Source organism: Panthera pardus, unplaced genomic scaffold (genome assembly GCF_024362965.1).
Source record: "Panthera pardus isolate Hobbes unplaced genomic scaffold, ASM2436296v1 HiC_scaffold_8, whole genome shotgun sequence".
NCBI lineage: Eukaryota > Metazoa > Chordata > Mammalia > Carnivora > Felidae > Panthera > Panthera pardus.
The window spans coordinates 153176287-153195642 of record NW_026527013.1 but is presented as its reverse complement, the minus strand read 5'-3'; the positions used below and the strand labels follow the sequence as shown (position 1 = coordinate 153195642).

General features: G+C 45.2%; 1 protein-coding gene across 2 annotated transcripts in view; it reads left to right on the top strand.

Moving 5' to 3' along the window:
* ZC3HAV1 (zinc finger CCCH-type containing, antiviral 1) overlaps positions 1 to 19356 on the top strand; it is a 61848-nt gene that overhangs the window by 27211 nt on the left and 15281 nt on the right. For both annotated transcript variants that reach the window (XM_019452902.2, XM_053896673.1), the window contains exons 5-11: positions 266 to 364; positions 3698 to 3821; positions 7124 to 7298; positions 10344 to 10464; positions 15104 to 15206; positions 17960 to 18041; positions 18804 to 18934. In XM_019452902.2, coding sequence (XP_019308447.2) covers positions 266 to 364; positions 3698 to 3821; positions 7124 to 7298; positions 10344 to 10464; positions 15104 to 15206; positions 17960 to 18041; positions 18804 to 18934 — 835 coding nt within the window. The remainder of the gene's footprint in view (positions 1 to 265; positions 365 to 3697; positions 3822 to 7123; positions 7299 to 10343; positions 10465 to 15103; positions 15207 to 17959; positions 18042 to 18803; positions 18935 to 19356) is intronic.

Sequence of the window (19356 nt, the reverse complement as noted above, 5' to 3'; positions counted from 1 at the left end):
ATAAGCCGCCTCATTTACTGAGAACAGGACTAGGTTGGCCCTGGTTTATTTTTGGTTATTTTTAAGCATCACTCTCACATGACCCAAATGTTCATGTTGGCTTTTACGGAGGGGCTGTCTAGGCTCTCACGAGCAACACGTGAATCTAGAATTTTCTCGAACATGGTCCCAGTTACAGATACTCTTTCCCATTGTGAGGTCAGGTGTCTTGATTTTGGGTTTAAACACTGAGATCGGCATACGTGCATTCTCTTTTGTTTTATAGATTCTGCATCTGACGTTGAGAATACCAGCTCTTCCAGGATGGATGACTGTAGCCCACAGGAAATTTGTCTTGACCATCTGTGTAAAGGTTGTCACCTTGGTGAGTTACTTAAAGACTTTCTAGAAGCAGAAGCTTTATTAGTAGTAATACGGCCAACATTTATTGAGCTTTTAGTGTATGTTAGGTGCATGGTCAACATATACCTGATGATGGTCCATCATCTTTGAACTTCACGTCAGCCCTAATAGTAGGTTCTGTTGTTAACCCATTTTACAGATGTGGCAACTAGAGGCACATAGAGGTTAAGACCTCACATACGTAACTAGCCAAGTTGGGTTTTGACCCTAAACTGCCCAGCCAGCCTGGGTTCTCCACCCCTGCATGGTAGACTTTTTCCTTTTGTAATTTGGCTTTAGGTAAAATATTCTAGTTAGTGAGACCCATGTTGTCATCTACTAAAAGCAAACAAACAAAAAACAAATCTCCAGAAATAAAGGTCTCCCGGCCGACACATTTTCACAGCTCAGGTCCTGCCATTGAGGCGTTGCCTCTCTTCTGGGCCGTGGGCTCGTCACATTTGATCCTCACACATGGCCTGAGTCTGCATGCCACAGACTGTGTGCCCTCCAGCCAAGGAGCCATACCTGGTCACTGTGCCCTCCCACCAGGCTTCCCATGGAACAGTGCCTGGGACAATTGGCTGTCCTCTCAGCGTCCTACCACTTTCTCCTTTTCATGGCTCAGCCCCAGATGTGTGCATCACACTGGATCTCCTCTGCTTGACCCCCTGAGTGGTCTTAGACTCACTGACCTGTGTCGGAAAAGGAAGATGCTGCCCTGTGTTCTCAAAATCAAGTTTTTAATTTTTTTCTTCATTTTTAATTAATTGTGGTAAAATACACATAACACAGATTTTGCTATCCGAATCATTTTTTTTAAGTTTATTTATTTATTTTGAGAGAGAGAGAGAGAGACAGAGAGAGAGAGAGAGGGAATCCCAAGCAGGTGCTTAGCTGTCATCGCAGAGCCCAACGTGGGGCTCGATCTCGCGAACCATGAAATCATGACCTGAGCCGAGATCAAGAGTCACGTTTAACTCACTGGACCTCCCAGGTGCCCCATCCTAATCATGTTTAAGTGTGCAGTTCAGGAGTGTTAGAGTCACATTGTTATGCCACCAAAATCCAGGACTCTTGTTCCTCTTGCAAAAGTAAACCTTTAATACCGTCTGAACAGCAACGCTTCATTCCCCTGCTGCCTCCAGTCCCTCCAGTCCCTGGCACTTTCGCTCCCTTTCGCTTTTTTTGGGGGGGTATACACCCAGGAGTGGAATCACTGGATATTATGGTAATTCTGTGTTTCTTTAAAAACTTGTTTTGTCAGGGCGCCTGGGTGACTAAGTCGGTTGAGCATCTGACTCCGGCTCAGGTCATGATCTCAAGGTTCATGAGATCGAGCCCCGCATCGGGCTCCGTGCTTATAGCTCAGAGCCTGGAGCCTGCTTCAGATTCTGTGTCTCCCTCTCTCTCTGCCCCTCCCCTGCTCATACTCCGTCTCTTTCTCTCTCTCTCAAAAATAAATAGACATTAAAAAAATTGTTTTGGCAATTCTGTGTTTGATGTTTAGAGAAACTGCCACACCATTTTCCACAGCAGCTGCACGATTTTACATTTTTACTAGCAGTGTGCGAGGGTTTGAGTTCCTCGTGTCCTCGCCAACACTTGCTTTTTGTTTTGAGTTGGTTTGGTTTTAGAGTAGCCATTCTAAGGAGTGTGAGTTTCGGACTTGATGAATAGTTATATACTTTTCAATCAGCCAGACCATAGTCATTGCCACTCTGGGTTTTCCTGGGATGTCGAAATCTGCCTCTTTTGGTTTCAAAGTAATCACACATCTTTTGAGCCTTTCAAAATGATGTAAACATGACATACTGAAAACTGAAGGACAGAACTGTTTTTTGTATTCCTGTATTAATGGGCTTATGACGTTAATTAAAAAAAATTTTTTTAATGTTTTCATTTATTTTTGAGACAGAGAGAGACAGAGCATGAGCAGGGGAGGGGCAGAGAGAAAGGGAAACACAGAATCTGAAGCAGGCTCCAGGCTCTGAGCTGTCAGCACAGAGCCCGACGCGGGGCTTGAACTCACGGAGTGTGAGATCATGACCTGAGCTGAAGTCAATCGCTCAACCGACTGAGCCACCCAGGTGCCCCCTTATGATGTTAATTTATCATTCAGTAAACATTCATTTTGTAGCGGTGTGTTGAGTGTGCACCCCTATGCCAGTCACGCAAAGGGGGCGTCAGCTAAACAACGATGCACGCTTTTCTTCAGTGAGTTTGTAATTAAGGTGGGCATCCAAACATCCACAAATGAGGAAGGGTCATTAAATAAGTACATAAATCATGTAAGTACCAACTGGATACTGGGTACTGGCTAAGGGAATATAAAATACAAATCAGATGAGAATAGAATTGCACGGGGCGCCTGCATGGCTCAGTCAGTTTAGCATCCGACTTCAGCTCAGATCATGATCTTGTGGTTGGTGGGTTCGAGCCCCCATCGGGCTCTGTGCTAACAGTTCAGAGCCTGGAGTCTGCTTTGGATTCTGTGTCTCCGTCTTTGCCCCTCCCCTGCTCGCGCTCTGTCCAGTTATCTCTTTCAAAAATAAATAAGCATTAAAAAAAATTTAAAAGAATAGAGTTGAGTGAGGGAATTTTTCTGGAAGAGCTGAATCTTAGGCCGGGGCTTCAAGGAAATACAGTTGCTGATGCTAGAGAGTGATTTGTTTCCACATACCCCTTGGGTGTGCAGAGAGGGTAACAATAAACTTACAATGACCTCAGATTTCCATTTGGATAAAGTGCTCTTTGGGGAGAGGGGAATTTTCCTTTCCTTTCCTTTCCTTTCCTTTCCTTTCCTTTCCTTTCCTTTCCTTTCCTTTCCTTTCCTTTCCTTTCCTTTCCTTATCTTTTTTCTTTTCTTTCTTTTTAACATTTGTTTTTGAGAGAGAGAGACAGACAGACAGTGCGATCGGGGGAGGGGCAGAGAGAGAGGGAGACACAGAATCCGAAGCAGGCTCCAAGCTCTGAGCTGTCAGCACAGAGCCTGATGGGGGGTTCAAGTCCATGAACCATGAGATCATGATCTGAGTTGAAGACGGACACTTAACCGACTGAGCCACCCAGGCACCCCGGAAGTTTTGTTTTTTGATGAGTCTCTATTGGTAATAAGGGAACTTGAACAAACGGATATGGGGCAGTGTGGGCCGGAACCGGAATGGGCAAAGGCGTAGCCTGGAAATGTGTTAGCATGCAAGCCTGGCAGGGTGGGAAAGGCAGCCCTCAATGGGGAACGTCAGCAATGAACTTGGTTGAATTGTTAGAACGCCCACTCACCAGATCCTCAGACCCCCTCTCTCTGTCTTTGTAGCAAGCTGCAACAAAGTTCACTTCCACCTGCCTTACCGGTGGCAGATATTACTTGCAAACACCTGGATGGACCTCCAGCCCATGGAGAACATTGAGAAGGCCTATTGTGACCCCCAGATCCGCAGGTAAGTTGGTGGCCAGACTGTGGCCTCTGAGGTCCACAGTGCCATCAAAGGGAAGCATAGTGCTAGGCTTACGGTGAGAAGGAAAAACCATTTTCCTTCAGAATCCCCTTCAAGTTTGAGATAACTCTTGAAATTAAAATGGCAAATGCCTGCCGAGTTCATGAAGAAAAACACGAGCTGGGTAGATTTAAGGTCACGAAGAGCCTGGCTAATTAATACTAGGGATTCTGGGACTATTTGCAAACTCGTGTGATTTAATTTTTTTTTAATGTTTTTATTTATTTTTGAGAGAGAGAGAGAGACAGAGTGAAACCCGGGGCGGGGGGGGGGGGGGGGGGTTGGGGGGAAGGACAGAGAGAGAGGGAGACCCAGAATTTGAAGGAGACTCCAGGCTCCGAGCTGTCCGCGCAGAGCCTGCTGACACGGGGCTCTAACTCACAAACCAGGAGATCATGACCTGAGCCGAAGTCAGATGCTTAACTGACCGAACCACCCAGGTGTCCCAACAAATTTATATGATTTAAACAGTGACACAGTTATTATCAGTATGTCCTGCAGAAAAACACAACACAGAGTTCAGCTTGTATTACTGTCAGCTCATGATAGGACTATGGAAAGTACAGTGATTGTAGCTCAAAATTAGCCTTTGGCTCAATGTCATAGTTGTAGAACGCGATTTGAGTAATTTCATACAGTTCTAGGGCACATTTTGTTGTCTGCTTTAGCATTTTATACCTTCCTTTGTGTTTGCTAGTTTCTCAATCCTGGAGGTATCTAAGAGGATAACTTACCTGTTTTTGCCAGGGGTGAATTGGGTGATACCATACATGACCGTATTTATAAAGTGCCTCCTAGCTTTCTAAAGGAAATTCTTTTTTTCTTCCCTACTCCCTATGCTGTATTTTTCATCCCTGTGATTTACTTTATAACTGAAAGTTTGTATCCCTTACTTCCCTTTATCCCCCAACTCCCTCCCCTCTGCAACCACCAATTTGTTTTCTGTGTTTATGATTCTGTTAACAACTCTTCCTCCTCCTCTTTGTCCTTCCTGTTATAAGGGAATTCTTTTTTTTTTTTTATGTTTATTTATTTTTGACAGAGAGAGAGAGAGAGAGACAGAGCGTGAGCAGGGGAGGGGCAGAGACAGAGAAGGAGACACAGAATCTGAAACAGGCTCTAGGCTTTGAGCTGTCAGCACAGAGCCCGACGCGGGGCTCGAACTCACAGACCACGAGATCATGACCTGAGCTGAAGTCGGATGCTCAACCGACTGAGCCACCCAGGCGCCCCTATAAGGGAATTCTCTGGGGGGAAATTGCAAACATGTCATCTGTATAGTGAATTTTTGGTGGAGATTCTGTGTTGCTGCATTTTGCCACTAGAGGGTAGCATCAGCTACTTACTTGTTTCTAGCTGTGTTTTTCCCCCCTAGGAAAATCTGCCTCTGGCTTTCTCAACCTTAGCACTCTTGACTTTTGGGGCTAGATAATTGTTTACTTTTGGGGGGCTGTTTAGCAGCATTCCTGGCCTTTATCCACTAGATTTTTATTGTTATAACCAAAAAAGTCTTTCTTTTTTTTTAATTTTTTTTTTTCAACGTTTTTTATTTATTTTTGGGACAGAGAGAGACAGAGCATGAACGGGGGAGGGGCAGAGAGAGAGGGAGACACAGAATCGGAAACAGGCTCCAGGCTCCGAGCCATCAGCCCAGAGCCTGACGCGGGGCTCGAACTCACGGACCGCGAGATCGTGACCTGGCTGAAGTCGGACGCTTAACCGACCGCGCCACCCAGGCGCCCCCCAAAAAAGTCTTTCAATATTGCTAAATGTCTCCATTCCTCATTGGGAACCACTGATGTAGGAGGTGTTTCTTAGAGCAGTAATTTTCACACTTGTTGGTCTCGGGTCCCCTCTACAGTCTTAAACTATATTGAGATTCCCACAGAACCTCTCTTTATGTGAATTGTACCTGTCGGTATTTACCATATTAAAAATCAAAACGGAGAAAAATTCAATTTTTATGGATTCATTGAAAAATAATACAAACTCATTACATGGTAACATAAATACCATATTTTTATATAACTATGTTTATATAAGTATATATTATCATATGTAGTAGCTATTTATGTATAAATAGTAGGTGTTTTCCAAAACAAAGCAAAAAAATTCATCTAGAAAATGCCATTGTTTTATATTTTTGCAAATCTCTTTAATTTGCTGTAGAATCACACATCGTGTAGCCTCTGGGAAAACTCCACTGTGCACCTGTGAGAATATGAAAGTAAAAAAGGCAAATAATGTCTTAGTATTATTATGAAAATAACTTTGACTTTCCTGGCTTCCTGAAAAGGTCTTGGACCACATTATGTAACTATTTAAATAGTATTACTTGAGGGGTGCCTGGGTGGCTCGGTCGGTTAAGCATCCGACTTCGGCTCAGGTCATGATCTCACGGTCCGTGAGTTCGAGCCCTGCGTCGGGCTCTGTGCTGACAGCTCAGAGCCTGGAGCCTGCTTCGGATTCTGTGTCTCCCTCTCTCTGACCCTCCCCGGTTCATGCTCTGTCTCTCTCTCTGTCTCAAAAATAAAAAAAACGTTAAAAAAAAAAATTTAGAAAAAAAATAGTATTACTTGAAAAAACTGACCTACCATGAGTTGCTAATATTAAGCCAATCAGTAGTTTTGTGGGCACAGTTTTATATTTATTTTTAATTTTCTTCCTTTCAGATTTGTGTTTAAATTCTAGTTAGTTAACATACAGTGCAATATTTGTTTCAGGAGTAGAACTGAGTGATTTGTCACTTACATACAACACCCCGTGCTCATCATAACAAGTGCCCTCCTTCGTCCCCATTCCCCATCTAGCCCATCCCCCACCCACCTTCCTCCATCAACCTTCAAGTTTGTTCTCTGTCATTAGGAGTCCCTGATGGTTTGTTTCCCCTCTCTTTTTTACCCCCTGATGACCACAGGTGACCATGTGGTCGTCTGTTTTGTTTCTTAAATTTCACATATAAGTAAAATCATATAGTGTTTGTCTTTCTCTGATTGGCTTATTTTGCTTAGCATAATACACTCTGGCACTATCCATGTCGTTGCAAATGGTGAGATTTCATTCGTCTTGATGGCTGAGTAATATTCCATTGTGTATTTATATATATATATGCATAGATATACTATATCCGTATCCACTCATCAGTTGATGGACACCCGGGCTCTTTCCGTAGTTTGGCTGTTGTTGGTAATGCTGCTATAAACATCGGGGTGGTATTTTGTTAACTTTAAACTCTTCCCCTTCAGCTTTTCTATCGGAAATAAAAACATCAACTTCCAGATGATGGTTTGTAATTGTAATCCTATCCGGCGTATCTCCACACCTTCATCTGTCACAGTGCTGACCAATTTTGTCTTTGCCACAAAATGGATTTGGTACTGGAGGAGCAAATCCGACAGATGGGTTCAATATGGGGAGAAGGTGAGTACCGTTCCTCCTTGTGGAGGCTCTTGTTTAAACTCGGCCACTTCAGGAAAAAATATTAATAAAATGTCTGACACCTACATGGTTACCCATGGCACATGGGTGTAGTTGAACTAGTGCGTTTTCACGTTATACACCACTGTATTGGTGTATTTTGTAGCAAACATATACTCCGGGATTGCATTCATCAACAGCAACAGCTATTAATTATTTTCTTTTTTTAAAGCTTATTTATTTGAGAGAGAGAGTGAGGGGGAGGGGTAGAGAGAGAGGGAGAGAGAGAGGATCCCAAGCAGGCTCCATGCTGTCAGCGCAGAACCCGACGGGGGGCTGGAATCCACCAACCGTGAGATCACCACCTTGTCCAAAATCAGGAGTCAGACACTTCACAGACGGAGCCACCCAGGTGCCCCTCCTGCAATTGAATTTTTAATATGAGTTGGGGCAACTGCGATTTCTGGGTTAGGAGCCCCCCTAGTAGAAAGGGAGACAACAGCAGCTTTTGTCAACGCAGGGCAGGTGCATATGCTTTGACTGTGAACTCTCCGGAATGTAGACTTGATATCCTTTTAAGGAAGTTCAAGTGCTTAACCAAGACCTGGCCCTACATAGATGGTAGACAGGGAGAGGAAGTGATGTTGGGCAGGATGATGATTGAATGGACGGGCAGCTGGGCAGCAATGGTGCAGGACAGAGTGACAGCTGGAGGGCGGGGCCTGGTTGTCACGGGGTTTGCATCAGGCGGATCCGGACCCAAGGAGATGTTTACCAGCTGGTGTACCTGTGACAGCTGGTGTAGAGGGGCAGGGAGCCTATGGCCCGAGAGAACCACCCGAGGCAAAGACACGCCTTAGCTCTAGATCAAGGCAGTAATGTAGGCACAGGACAAAAGCCAAGACCTGGCTACTGAACATGAGATACACATTCAAGTCTTTTGGGAGAAAAAAAAATAATCGAAGACCCTACCATGCATTCATTCATTCATTCACTTAATCAGAACTGGAGTACAGTGTGAGGGAAGGGCCCGAAGGAGAACCAAGTGTGAAGCTTGAGAGGCTGTCCAAATGCTCAGACACTGAAATTGCCTCGGTGTGTCCAGTAGGACAGCCACTAGCCCCTTGTGGCTGTTTAATTTTAAACTTCAGTTAATTGAATTTGAACAAAACGAATAATTCAATTCCACGGTAACAATAGTCACATTTAAGTGCTCTACGACCACTTGTAGCTAGCAGCTATCACAGGGGAAAACACAGAGAACATGTCCAGTGAAATGTTCCAGAACGTTCCAGTGGACAATGCTGATCTAGACGTGAGGGTCTTGCTCGTTAAAATCAGGTCCACAGACCAACAACATTGGCACCATGGGAGCTCTTTGAAATGCAGAATTAAAACCCAGTTCCCAGAATTTTATTCTGCATTTTATTTTTTTTATTTTTATTAAAAAAATTTTTTTTTTTTTAACGTTTATTTATTTTGAGACAGAGAGAGACAGAGCATGAACGGGGGAGGGTCAGAGAGAGAGGGAGACACAGAATCTGAAACAGGCTCCAGGCTCTGAGCGGTCAGCACAGAGCCCGACGCAGGGTTCGAACCCATATACCACGAGATCGTGACCTGAGCTGAAGTTGGACGCTCAACTGACTGAGCCACCCAGGCGCCCCTTTATTCTGCATTTTAAAACAATTCCTGGGTGATTCACATACAAATTAGAGTTTGAAAGGCCCTGGCCTAGAGTAAATTCCTTCCAGCCTAGAATGGGGTCCTGCAGAGATATAGGACTTCAGCTGTCAGAATGGGAGATGAGGACAGAGATTCGCATTGGCAAACCAGTGTCCCCAGAGGTGACAGACCTACCTTGCTGCTCCCTGTGTTCACAGGCGTTTGCCCAAGTCACTGCTCTTTGGGGTCGTAGGAAGGCATGTGAATTACCCGGGCCGTCATCTACCTAATCTTGGATACCTCATTTCCTACTGCCCACCAAGGATGGTAGTCTCTTTTACAATGATCCTGACAGATCATGTCCCAGCAGCTGTTGCAACAAACATCTTCACGGGGTTAATTGTTGGATGCTGTGGGGCACCTGGGTGGCTCAGTCGGTTGAGCGTCAGACTCCGGCTCAGGTCATGATCTCACGGCTTGTGAGTTCGAGCCCCGCGTCGGGCTCTATGTTGACAACTCGGAGCCTGCTTCGGATTCTGTGTCCCTCTCTCTCTCTGCCCCTCCCTTGCTTATGCTCTGTCTCTCTCTGTCTCTCTCTCTCAAGGATAAATAAAAAACATTTTAAAAAAATTAAAAAAGATTGTTGGATAATGCGGTTGAGAAAGTTCTTCTAAAGTTAGCCTCCTTAGCCTCCTTGTCGCTTCCACCCGTTTGTCCTGGTGCTACCTCCTGAACCACATTCTAGTTTATTCCAGCTTTACACCATGTACAGGTGTTGGGACCCAGCTTTCCTGCCCTTACCATACTCCTCTCCAGGCTAAAGAGACCTAGTTCAAGACATTTTCCTTGAAGGCTTTCATTGTGGCCCCCTCGCCTTATATCCGGCAGGCATCTTCACTGGGGAAGGAGTAGGGGTATGTGTAGCTGAAAGCCTCAGAATCCAGAGTGTCATTAAAGGGACCAGTAGCCCCTCCCCATCATAGGCTGCCAGCAGGAACTTGCTGTCATTAACTCCTCCAGTTTAGATCATGATGAACAAGTGTCTCCTTGCCATTAAATATTGGGAACCCCTCCTATTCGGGCTTACGTGCAGTCTGCCCTGGTCTGCCAGCCCTGCGTTGGGTGGGGACAGTGGAATGGTGGCCTAGCTTGTCTCCTCACTAGAATCCACACGCTTCCCTTTACCCATCCATTCTGATGTCTAGACCCTTCACGTAGGCCTTGAGACGTGGCCCCAGCCTGGCAACTTTACAGCCTGGTTTGGGAGGCAAGCTGCATTCTTGTTTAAGTCCCGTGGCTAAAATACAATTGTGTAAGATACAATGGCAGAGGTTTCTTAAAAGCCTACCCTCGAGTGTCTTTACCTTTTTTTTTTTCAATCAGGTCGACAAACAGCAAGCTGCAAACGTCGACTCTTCGTACCTGGAGTCTTTCTTTCTGTGCTCTCCGAGGGGAATTGTGCCATTTCAGGCGGGTTCACAGAGCTACGAGCTGAGTTTTATGGGTAAGACTCTGCGTTTGGCAGTGACCCCTACTGTTGGAATCTGGCACACGGTGTGCACGTGGGAATGGGAGCAGAGTGTATATACACGCTGAACACAGCATCAGGGTTCCTTTTTAGCAAGGCACGCGGGATGGTGGTGTGGAAGCCAGTGGAGACCTGTGCTGGAGAGCCTTGGCTCTCTATGTAACCCTGGGAACAGCACCTGGCCTGTCTGGGCCACAGCTCCCTCATCTGTAAAATGCGGGCATTGGACTAAATGGACGGGCTGTTTCCCAGGCCGAGGCAAAAGTTCAGGTGCTGATGACTACAGTAGAGACTTTGGACCCATTGGTGCCTTCAGAATTGTAAAACCTCCCTGTTCCTTCTGGGCTTCATCGTCTAGGTTAGTGGCTTTATCCATCACTTTTCCTTTTTCTTATCTTTTCTTTTTTTTTACATTTTTCTTAACGTTTATTCATTTTTGAGAGACAGAGACAGTGTGAGTGGGGGAGGGGCAAAGAGAGAGGGTGACACGGCATCTGAAGCAGGCTCCAGGCTCTGAGCTGTCAGCACACAGCCCGACTCAAGGCTCGAACCCATGAACCTGAGATCATGACCTGAGCTGAAGTCGGGTTCTTAACCGACTGAGCCACCCAGGTGCCCCTATCCATCCCTTTTTCTAGAGACTTTGCCTTCTGCCATGTTTGTTTGAGCCGCCATGGGAAGGCTTTCAGTTTAGTTTCTACCAATCTGTTGTGTTTAGTAAGAAATCAGGGCAGGAACTGCCCTCCCTCTAAATGTACTGTCCTTTCAGCTGCACCCCTGGGACGCTCCCTGTATACGGTTGGGTAGTTGCCCTTTCAGGATCAGCCCTACAGGTGCTTTGAAAGAGGTAAAGAAGACTTTCTCGCGTCCTTGACATTCCAGGTGGTACCTCGCATTTGGGCCCTGTACCAATTGTTGTGTATTAAGCCTCCAAAAACCATTATACCAGCTACTGTATTTTGGAAAGCAATCTGGTTATACATATCAAGAGATATTAAAATATGATTGCCTTTTCATGGTCTCAGGAATCTTTTTAAGGAAATAATTCACCAGAAGGGGAAAAAAAAAGGCTATGAACATGATGATGTTTATTAAAGCCTATTTGATATGCTATAGTAGAGGAACAGCCTGTAGGGTGGTCGGATAGTGATTAAAACAGGGTATTGAATTTCATTGGAGTATTGGTTAAAATTATGATTACGAAAACCATGCAGTAAAGTCAAAATTTGATATTGTTAAGTGAAAAAGGCAACCTCCCAAGTTTATGTTTGTACTTTTCCTCTTTAGATGTTGTATTTCAAATGTTTATTTATTTTTGAGAGAGAGAGAGAAAGAGAGAGAGAGCGCTATTGTGTGAGTGGGGGAGGGGCAGCGATAGAGGGAGACAGACAGTCCCAAGTAGGGTCTGTGCTGACATGGGGCTCGAACTCAAACCATCAGATCATGACCTGAGCCAAAATCAAGAGTCAGTTGCTTGACTGACTGAGCCATCCAGGTGCCTCTAGATGTTGTATTTCAAATCAAGGTTTTTTTGTTTTGTTTTGTTTTTAATTTTTTAAAAATTTTATTTGAGGGGCACCTGGGTTGCTCAGTCGATTAAGCATCCGACTTCAGCTCAGGTCATGATCTCGCGGTCTGTTCGAGCCCCGCATTGGGCTCTATGCTGACAGCTCAGAGCCTGGATTCTACTTCAGATTCTGTATCTCCCTCTCTCTTCCCCTCCTCTGGTCGTGCTCTATCTCTGTCTCTCAAAAGTAAATAAACATTTAAAAAAATTTTTAAATTTTATTTGAGAGAGAGAAAACAGGAGTTAGGGAGAGGTATAGGAGAAAGGGGGGGAAAGAGAGAGACAGAATTCCAAGCAGGGATTCTGATCCAGGCTCCAAAGATACTCCATCAGAGGCCTCTTTATATTTTGTACTTTTTTTTTTTTTTTTCTGAGAGAGAGAGCCTGGGAGCAGGGGCTGTGGGGGGAAGGGACAGAGAGGGGGAGAGACAGAGAGAGAGAGAGAGAGAGAAAGAGACAGAGAAAATCTTAAGCAGGCTCCATGTGCAGCATAGAGCCCGAGGCGGGGCTCGATCCCATGACCCTGGGATCATGATTTGAGCCAAAATCAAGAGTTGGACGCTTGGGGCTCCTGGGTGGCTTAGTAGGTTGAGCGTCCAATTTCAGCTCAGTTCATGATCTTGCAGTTCGTGAGATTGAGCCCCGTGTCAGGCTCTGTGCTGACAGCTCAGAGCCTGGAGCCTGCTTCCAATTCTGTGTCTCCCTCTCTCTCTCTGCCCCTCCCCTACTCACGCTCTGTCTCTGTCTCTCAAACATGAATAAACGTTAAAAGAAATTAAAAAAAAAAGACAAGAGTTGGATGCTCAACCGACTGAGCCACCCAGGTGCCCCTCAAATCAAAAGTTTTTTTAAAAGAATTAATATGCATGGTAAGTGCAACAGTGTGCACACATGACCAAAACCAGAGGGCAATAGGAAGGAATAGAAATCTCTTCCGTTGGATGGTGAAATTAAGAATGACTTAAATCAAAAAAAATTTTATTCTTTGGGTACTATTCTATTGTTTTGGCAATTTAAATGGGTGTTGGACAGAGAAGAACCAATAATGGACCTGGTTCCCGAATCTGGAGAAAGGTGACCAGCAGTTCTCGTTCACTTGGTTCATAGAAACTAGTTCGGAGCCATTTGCGGTATTCCAGGGTCTTTTTTTTCCTGTTTCTGATGTTGTCATTCATGAATCTAGTATTGGAACGCCACCCATGTCGCTAGGCACCATTCTAGGTGCTGACATACCAGGCAGTTTCTGAAAGTGATACCAGCTCTGGGGAAAAAGAAGCAGTGTGAAGAAGCAGCCAGAGAACTGGAGGAGTCCTAGGAGAGCATCTTGTTTGTATCCCAGGAGGAAATTTTGGAAGGAAGGGAGCACCTGTGCCCATGGGAAGGAGGGCCCCCAAGAGAGGGAGGAGCTGGCGCTAAGACCGAAAATTGCAGATGAGCTGGAGGTTTCAAAGGGCGGCGGGAAGGTTGGGAGCAGGGCTGTGGCATGATCTCATTTGATCTTTTTATCGTTTATGTTTGTTTCACTTTACACCAACTCTACTGAAGCAGAATTGCTACAATGGGGTGCATCCGTGTTAAGCGTGCAGTTGGATGCGTGCTGACCGATGGCGTGCAGCTGCTATCCTGATCAGGATCTAGAGCTTTCCAGTCATCGATCCAAAAAGTGTCCTCATGCTCCTTTGCAGTCACTCTTCCCACCCCCATTTGCTGTCTCTATAGTTCTGTCCATCCTAGAACGTCACAGAAGTAGAATCTTGTGGTGTTTTCTGCACGTGGCTGACTCCCTTCACTCAGAATGTTGTTTCGATTCACCTGTGTGGTTGCACGTGCAGTGGTTCTTCCCTTTTCAGTGCTGAGTAATATTTCATTGTAAGGCTGTACCTTGGTTGGTTTACCCATTCATCTGTTAATGGGCAGTTTGGTTATTTTCACATTTTGGTTATTATAATGATGCTACTAAGAACATTCAAATGCAAGTCTTCGTGTGAGTGTAAGTTTTCATTTCTCTTGGGTGAGTATGAAGGAGTGGGATCGCTAGGTCACATAGGCACCAGGTGTTTGTAGGAAACTGCCCAACAGTCTTCCAAAGTGGCTGTGCCATTTTATACTTTCACTAGCAATGTAAGTTGATTTACTTTTTTTTTTCAAGTTTATTTGTTTGTGTTGAGAGAGAGAACGTGGGAGGGGCAGAGAGAGACAGGGAGAGAGAGGATCCCAAGCAGTCTTTGCATCAGCAGCGCAGAGACCCAATGCGGGGCTTGAACCCACGAAATGGGAGATCATGACCTGAGCTGAAATCAGGAGTTGCACACCACTGATGTGCCCCGGGTGATGATTTACTTAAAAAACAAAAAACAAAAAACACTTTCTTTAACATTTGTTAATTTTTGAGGAAAGAGACAGAGCACAAGCTGAAGAGGGGCAGAGAGAGAGGGAGATGCACAATCGGAAGCAGGCTCCAGGCTCTGAGCTGTCAGCACAGAGCCCAATGCGGGGCTCAAACCCACGAGCTGTGAGATCATGACGTGAGCTAAGGGCGGACGCTTAACCAGTGTCAGGGAGCCACCCAGGCGCCCTGATGATTTGCTTTTTAAAGAGCTCACTCTGGCTGCAACTTGGACCTGGGTCTACAACATGCATGAATTAAAAATGACATTTCACACTTGATCTAGAAAAATCCTTCAAGTCTAGCTACCACATTCCAACCCATAATTATTAATGCCTGGTTTAGGGTAGCTTATATGGATGATGTGCTGTTATCTGGCTACCCATGTCCTCCCCTTTACTGTCTGACTTCAATTTAGAGATTAGATTAATTGCTGACTGCTCATCTCATCACCTCTTTGTTTTCTGGGTCTTACAAGAGGGCAGTGAAGGATACAGCTTTTTAATCACGAGAAACTTCCATCCAAAAGGATTTTCTCTTATTCATACATGTCACAGTTCAGTGGTGAAGATCTGCTGTATTCCTAGCCTACGAAAAATAACAAGAAACGTTTTCTAGAACTAATTCTTGGTTCTTGTTTGTTTTCTTTTTTCTGTCTAAAGGGATGATTCAAACAAACGTAGCTTCCAAGACCCAAAAGAATGTTGTCAGAAGGCCAAAATTCGTGTCTTACGAGGATGTGGAACAGATTAAAAGGGGGTTCAAGTAAGTGTTCAGAAGCACTGCCTGCTGGCGGATGCTGTAGGTGTTCACCCGCCGATCTCCCCAATCTACTCCTGCATCTGTTTTCTTGAGATCTTCCTGCTTGCATAACACTGCAGTTTCCTTTTGCATCCTCTATGCTTGTGAAGCGGTACAGGGTGGCTGAAAGGGTAGGCGAGCAGGAAATCTGTCTCTTCCTCTGACTCACAGGGGACTTGGCGGGAGCCTCAGCTACCTGGGTCTCAGCCTCTTCGCTGTGCACGGCAGGATCGAAGGGGTGTGCCTAGAAATAACCAGATGCACCATTAGAGGGGCTTGTGTTCCTGTGGGTTCTTCTGCATATCTTTTGTTTTGTTGAGTGGATTTGTAGAGGGTAGGCAGCTGAGGAAGAAATGGGCAAAGAGAGGGAAGCGTTAGTTGCCTGGGCAAGGAGATTTGGACATGATACAGTTGATTGAAGGGGATTGTTTGGAGGAAATTTTGCTGTGGAGGATCCTGTGTCGCTCTCCTCTGTGTGCTCATGAAACTCAGTAAAATCTACATTGTTCATGAAGGGTTTTGGGGTTGGGGTTTCCCCCCACCCTCCCGGGTGATACGTGGTTATGTGAAACAGATTTCAAGGTGGGTGTCAAATCAAGCATGACTTTTTCACAGTTGATTTATTTCATTTTTTATCAAAACAAGGTGTGTGTGTTGCATTTTGTTGTTTTTATTAAAAAAATTTTTTTTAATGTTTATTTTTGAAAGAGACAGAGACAGAGTGCAAGTGTGGGAGGGGCGGAGAGAGAGGGAGACAGAGAATGCAAAGCAGGCTCCAGGCTCTGAGCTGTCAGCACAGAGCCTGATGTGGGGCTCGAACCCGTGAACCGCGAGATCATGACCTGATCTGAAGTTGGATGCTCAATCTACTAAACCACCCAGGCGCCCCTTGTTGTTGGTTTTTAAGAAACTAAGCGATTCGTCCTTAGAGAATTTCCCACATTCAGAATGTATCAAATTGAATGCCTATGGGGTCATCTGATAAGAAATTTCTATGAGCTCATGGCTTGTTCAAGATTTAGAGGCTTGATTAGATCAAGGTTCCATTGTTGGTTAATGGTACAATTTAACTGCTACTTTGTACTTCCTGTCACATCACAGTAGGAGGCACATAATGTCTAGTTGTCCTCCTTAAAATTTGTTTAATGTTTATTTATTTATTTTAAGAGAGAGAGCAAGAGAGCCGGGGGAGAGGCGGAAACAGAGAGGGAGACAGAGAATCCCAAGCAGGTTCTGTGCCGTCAGCACAGAGCCTGACATAGGGCTTGAACTCAGGAACGGCGAGATCGTGACCTGAGCTGAAGTCCGACCGTTAACCGACTGAGCCACCGAGGCACCCGTAGTTGTCCTATTTTTAGTGATGAAGACGAGACAGGGTTGTGTTCATTCCAGTCTGACCTCTCTGTAACAACCTCTCACTGTTCCTCCTCTGTTCTCTCACTCAATGGTTACAGTCGCTCCTGCTGGTCACCGTTTCAATCCTTTATTTCATCAGCAGTTATGAAATGGTGGTTTTCTAATCCTGTCAATTCTGCAATTACTAGCTGTGTACTGTCTGCCAGGAAGAGTTTTCCTCCTGTATAGTTATCCTGAAATACAGTTTCTACAGGAAAGACAGCAGGATTCTTTTCCTGGTGCTTCTCGTCTACTCCAGTGTTTATAGTTTCTCAAAGACACTGTAAGACATCTTAATGCTCGCTCGCATATTAGATCCTTTGAAGGTTGAGCAGGAATATAAAAAGGAAGGAATGCTTTTACATCTTGAATCAGTGGGAAAATAACATTAAATTAATTTACCAAATTACGGATAATCACTGCATTTAAAAAGCTTTTTTTTATTATTATTTTTTAATGTTTATTTATTTTTGAGACAGAGAGACAGAGCATGAATGGAGGAGGGTCAGAGAGAGAAGGAGACACAGAATCTGAAACAGGCTCCAGGCTCTGAGCTGTCAGCACAGAGCCTGATGCGGGGCTCAAACTCACGAACTGCGAGATCATGACCTGAGCCGAAGTCGGCCGCTTAACCGACTAAGCCACCCAGGCACCCCTAAAACGCGTTTTGTTTTTTTTTTTTAACATTTATTTATTTAATTTAAAAAAAAAAAAAATTTTTTTTTTAACGTTTTATTTATTTTTGAGACAGAGAGAGACAGAGCATGAACGGGGGAGGGGCAGAGAGAGAGAGGGAGACACAGAATCGGAAGCAGGCTCCAGGCTCTGAGCCATCAGCCCAGAGCCCGATGCGGGGCTCGAACTCATGGACCACGAGATCGTGACCTGAGCCGAAGTCGGACGCCCAACCGACTGAGCCACCCAGGCGCCCCAACATTTATTTTTGAGAGAGAGAGAGACAGAGACAGAGCGTGAGCGGGACAGAGAGAGAAGGAGACACAGAACTGAAATAGGCTCCAGGCTTCGAGCTGTCAGCACAGAGCTCGACGCGGGGCCTGAACTCATGAACTGTGAGATCATGACCTGAGCTAAAGTCAGATTCTCAACCAATTGAGTCACCCAGGTGCCCTGGATAATAACTGCATTTTAATTAAAGAGCCTAATTACTAGTACAACTATACCAGGAATGCACAGGAAGGTAATCCAAAATAAAATACAAAGAAAATATTCTCTGGGAAACCTTGGCTTAGTGACTGGAATTTTGGGACGGAACTCGGGCCTATGGAACAGGGAGCCAAGTGAATTCTTTCTCTTACTTGTAGGCATCAGCCGGCACAGACCCTGTCAGAGCCGTTAACCTCGACATTGTTCCCTCAGCAGGAGTTTGGCTCGAATGGATATGAGGTACTGGTTTTTGCTTTTTGGTGTATCAATTGTTTAGAAATGGGGGAAGGGGCTTAGCTGTAGATCTGTGTGTTTGGATGAGAAAACAGTTGGCTTCTATGAAATTCATGGATCAAGATTCAAAGGCCTCCAAATGGTAATGGTGTTACTTTCCCAGAGAACAGCCACCCCCTCCCGGTCACCTTGCTGCCCTGCCTTACCCGATCCCTTTGGGTCGCGTCCTTGCGAGAACCCTCTGACCTATTAGGATCTCTGCTTCATGGATGACAAAAGCGGGAAGTCAGAGAGTGAAAGTGCCTCGTCTGTTAGTGGGACTTAAAAAGCAGGTTTCTGGGGGAGGGTACAAACTGCCTCAGCTCGTCACCTACCCTGGTTGGGGCAGTACTCCTTCTATACCGTTCCGCGTCCACGTCACGCTCCAGATTTGAGTGCAGACCTCTTACACACCTTCAGTGCCTCTGTCCCTGCTCTAGCTTAAGGCCCTCCCAGGTCACTGCACCAAGTCCGACACCTCCAGGGGGCGTCCCTTTGCCTTTAAGCATCGTGCGTTGCCAGCCATCAGTCAGCCTGCTCCGATGGGCCCAGTGCCAGCGAGTTCGTGACTAGAATGAACTGCCAGATGTGGAAACCCTAAGCCAGCTTATCCCACCTGCTGCTGGGGGCCTGGCAAGGATACCCCATGGCATCAGGGGCCACGTGTGTGGACATATCGTGCTCTAAATGTCTCGTGTTTCACGTTTACATGGTTTTTAATTTTCTCAGCTGTTAGAGATCAATCAGCAGACTCTGGAATATGACACAATAAGCGAGCGTTTTAAAGCTTCCATGAAAAATTTCAAGATTGAAAACATAAAGAAGATCAAGAATACAAAGCTCTTGAATGCTTTTGAAAGGTTGGTGGCCACACGATCAGGGTTTTTCTTTGTTTTTTGTTTTTCTTTTTGTTTCAACGTGAAGTTTGAAAGGATTAGTTACAAGCTGTACTTTAAAACCAGTTCACTGGTTTGTTTTATTTTACTCTATTTATTTATTTTTTTAATATTTATTTATTTCTGACACAGAGACAGAGCATGAGTGGGGGAAGGACAGAGAGAGAGGGAGACACAGAATCAGAAGCAGGCTCCAGGCTCTGAGCCATCAGCACAGAGCTCGATGCGGGGCTTGAGCTCACGAACCGCGAGATCATGACCTGAGCCAAAGTCGGACGCTCAACCGACTGAGCCACCCAGGCGCCCCATGGTTTATTTTATAGTGAAGAGTGTCTTCAGGGTCTAGTTCGTTTTTTCATTAAAAAAATTTTTGTTTTTTAATGTTT